We start from the raw sequence: 4,250 nt of genomic DNA on the forward strand, positions 1-4,250 counted from the left end.
TCTTTCTCCGTACCTAGGAAGGAAGGAAGGAAGAAAAGAGAAAAGAATAATGGGGAGCCTAACAGAAGAACAACTGATGCAAATGGTGAGAGACTTTAATGAATCTTATTCATCAGACTCCTCCTCCTCAGCAGCTCCCAATTCAAACCCCCTCAATTCCAATCGTCAACCTAATTTACTCACTCTACAGGTCTCTTCTCTTTCTCAGTCTTCCTCCTGCTCCTGTACATATATATCTGTGTGCGTCTATATATATATATATATATATATATATATATATAGTATATACATTTCTCCTTCAGTTTTCCTTGTGCTACTAAATTTTATAATTTTTGGAGTGCAACTTCAAAACACTCTCAACTTGAAATTCATAAAAATACTCTGCTGTATTCAATCTTATATATGTTGGTTTTTTTAATTAGGACTTAATATGGAAGGCAACAGACTGTGAGATTGAGATTCTTGAGAAAATCTTGAAGCATTTGAGCGACATGGGGACCGTGGTGGAACCCAACAATCTGAAAAATAAATGGGTTGTGAGGAAACTAAATGAGGATGGTTATGAAGCCTCCCTTTGCAAAACTTCATGGGTTTCTTCTTTTAGGCTCCCTAAGGGTAACTCTCTCTCTCTCTCTCTCTCTCAAATTTCATTATTGCAAAACTTCATGGCTTTCTTCTTTTAGGCTCCCTAAAGTTAACCCTCTCTCTCTCTCTCTCTCTCTCTCTCTCTCTCTCTCTCTCTCTCTCTCTCTCTCAAATTTCATTATTATGGAAGAGTTCGCTTTTCTCCTCTCTCCCTGAATATCGCTTGTATTGAATAAATTTCATTTTCTTTTTTTGAGTATCCAAACGATATGATTTTGATGGGTTAATTTTGGTTTTTAAGCTGTTGAATATACAGGTGGATATGAGTACGTTGATGTAATGGTGAGGGAGAAGAAGAACAACAATGTTGAAGATGGTGGAAAAGTGACAAGGCTGATAGTGGACATGGATTTCAGGTCACAATTCGAAGTGGCAAGACCTACACAGAACTACAAGCAGCTCAAAGACGCTCTGCCAACCATTTTTGTTGGAACTGAGGCAAAACTTGACAAGATTATATCTCTGCTTTGCTCAGCTGCAAAACAGTCTCTCAGGGAGAATGGCCTCGATGTTCCTCCTTGGAGAAAAGCCAGCTACATGCAGTCCAAGTGGCTCTCCAAAGACTGCAAAAAAATCTCCATCTAACCCAAAACATGTGGAATTTGGGTAGTTTTGTTCATATAGTTTTGGAACTGTCCTGGAAGCGGACTGAATCAATGGGAGAAACGCGTCCCAGCATTTTGTGTTGGCTTTTTGTCTGATGTAGGTTTTTTCAATGAGAGAGAAACAAGGTACTCTCCTCTTCCGCTTGGAAAAAAACAAAATGCCGTTGGGCCATTGGTAGGGCGCCATTTAGCGGTTTGTCTCTTGTGATGATAGAGAAAGAGGAATGCGACTAAATTTGTACACTAAATTAGCAAATCAAATGAAATGTCATCAATAAAAAGTGAGTGTGTTTATCAATGATTAAGTAATAATCCAATTACCAACTTCTATGTTATTTAGTTTACAAAATTTAATCTATAAATTTAGTCTCCTTAGAGAAAGAGAAAGAGACTTGGGATCCAAAAGTCTAAGTCACAGAGAGACTTCGGATCCAAGTCACCGAGCTAGAGCATCAGGAAGGTGCTGATATTTTTGGATGAGGGAAAATGTCCATTTTTTCCCCATACGAGCTGAAATTTTATGAATTAAAATTAAGAATTTACTCCTCGTAATAATGTAAAGAAAATTAAAAGATACTAATTGGCAAAAGATTATAGGGAGTGTTCAAATACTTCCCTTAATCGGAGAATCCGTAGTGAAAAAGTCGACGATCGATCGAGTACTACAGTCATGTAGGTTATAAAAGATTTAGGAGAGAGTTCAAATACTTCTTTTAATCGTAAAATCTGTATTTCAATCGAGTACTACAGTCATTGAGTTGTAAATTAGAGAAAGTTCAAATACTTCTTTTAATCATAAAACCTGAAGCAAAAAAGTTGTCGGTCGATCGAGTAAGTCATGTAGATCGTAAAAGATTAGGATGAGAGTTGAGAGTTGAAATACTTCAATTGAGTGTAAAATAAAATTTTTAGAGTACTAATAACAATTCTCCTCTTTTTTTCTCCCCTCATCTAATTTGTTGGGCAAAGTACAAAAAACTACCTCAACTATTGGGGTCACGACAGTTTCATACCTCATCTTTTAAAATTGACAATGTCATATAGCATCTTACGAATTTGTGACAATGTCATACCTCCGTCAATTTTTCTGTTAAATGCTGACGTTGCAAGAGACTGGGACCATTTTCTATTAAAAAATTATTAAAAACTAAAAAAGAATATTTAATATTTTTAAATATTAAAATAATAAATAAAAGTAAAATTAAAATTAAAAAAAAAATTTGAAAACCCAACCCCACCCGCCCCCCCCAGGAGAAGGAGGAAGAACAGAAGAAGAAGAAGGAGGAGGAGGAAGAAGAGGAGGAGGGAAAGAAAAAAAAAAAAAAAAAAAATTGAAAACCCAACCCACCCCCCCCCCCCCCCCCCCCCCCCCCCCCCAAAAAAAAAACAAGAGGAGAAGGAGGAAGAACCGAAGAAGAAGAAGAAGAAGGAAGAGGAGGAAGAAGAGGAGGAGGAAAAATAAAAAGTGGAAACTGCAACCCAAAAAAAAAAAAAACCCCAGAAGAAGGAAGAAGAAGAAGAAGAAGGAGAAGAAGGAGAAGGAGAGGGGAAAGGGGATGCCGCATCTCTAGGAAATTTTTTTGTTTTGTTTTTTTATTCTTAATTTTTTTAATATTTAATTATTTTTTAATTCAGCTGGATTAGTGAGTGGTTCATTTCTCTTGCCACATCAGCACTTAACAGAAAAATTAACAGAGGTATGACATTGTCACAAATTCGTAAGAAGCGGTATGACATTGTCAATTTTAAAAGATGAGGTATGAAACTATCGTAACCCCAATAATTGAGGTAGTTTTTTGTACTTTACCCTAATTTGTTTATCTACACCAAAGAGCTAACCTCAATAGCTCAAAAACTTTTGGTCACAACGTTTAAGTAATAGTAATGCTAATCACTTTATTAATTGTCAGTTAAAGTATTATCTTCAATAAAGTTTCAGTGTAAGATACTGGTCAACTAGGGACCAAAATCAAAGTTTTTGATTATTTTATATGGCAGGTGATAATAAACTTACAATCTTAAAAATTATGTGATGACACACCGGCGTAAAATTTTAGTATGTATTTCTTCTTTCTCTTGAAATTGGAATAAAAATTAACTTGGTTCATCCACAATTCACTACGTGGCCAATTTACAGAATTTTATGCTTATAATTGGAAACGTTCATATTATAATTTTTTTTTTAGAGATTATTACTGCAAAAAATCAATAAGAATGTGAGATCGTTTAGGTATCAAACTGTATAAAAACAAATAGAGAGACCCGATAAAAGAACTATGAATTGTCTATCTATTTTCTATTGTTAATTAATTGAATAACCTTATTTTCAATTAATTTTTCATAGAAATAATCTTTGCAAAAGATTTATAATACAAACGATTTCAATCATAATAAATAGGCCACATAATGAATTAAGGAATAACTCCTCCTCAATCTTAAGGACATCCCCCAAATATTCTAATTCCTTTTTAAGATTTTAAACGATGACCTTAATTGGTGACCATCAGAGACCATATATCATGGATGTTTAAATTCGGCTTTTTGAAAGAAAAAACAAACAAAAAAAGTGTAGATTCATAATATTTCTGTCGTGCTACCCCGTTGCCCGGCAGGATCTTAATCCTTAATTTTTTTGTCCGAGTGTCAGGATGCCCAACTTTTAACTAGCATCATTGCAACAGTGCCCCTATAATAAAAGAACATTTAACTTTATATTTTATTTTGTTCTGAAAAAAAAACATATTGAATATTTTGACGAAAAAATTCAAGAGAAATGTTAAATAGAATTTTTTTTTTTAATTTTAAACAAGCAATATTACTTACACTAAGACCTTTCATTTATAAGTGAAGAAAAATATCATTACATTGTAATATTAAGTGAAAATATCTATGGACTCTCTGCCACCTTATATTTTTTGCATAATATTTTATAATATTATTACAAAAATTAACATTAAATTCTAAGATGGCAAAAAATTCATAAACTCTCTAATAAGTCCC

The 4,250-nt window shown here is 33.8% G+C and overlaps 1 protein-coding gene across 2 annotated transcripts; it reads left to right on the plus strand.

Moving 5' to 3' along the window:
- Positions 1-1,548, plus strand: LOC137725103 (uncharacterized). Of its 2 annotated transcripts, none has more exons than XM_088693313.1 (3): positions 1-190; positions 423-615; positions 887-1,548. In XM_088693313.1, the coding sequence occupies exons 1-3, from the start codon at positions 50-52 to the stop codon at positions 1,228-1,230; spliced, it is 678 nt and encodes a 225-aa protein (XP_088549439.1). In that variant the 5' UTR covers positions 1-49; the 3' UTR covers positions 1,231-1,548. The 2 variants fall into 2 exon arrangements, with proteins under 2 accessions (XP_088549439.1, XP_068319800.1); XM_068463699.2 differs by having other exon boundaries at positions 902-1,548.
- The last annotated feature ends 2,702 nt before the right edge of the window (positions 1,549-4,250 follow it).

The sequence above is a fragment of the Pyrus communis genome, chromosome 5, assembly GCF_041283825.1.
Source record: "Pyrus communis isolate YQ-2024b chromosome 5, ASM4128382v1, whole genome shotgun sequence".
In the NCBI taxonomy this organism is placed as follows: Eukaryota; Viridiplantae; Streptophyta; class Magnoliopsida; order Rosales; family Rosaceae; genus Pyrus; species Pyrus communis.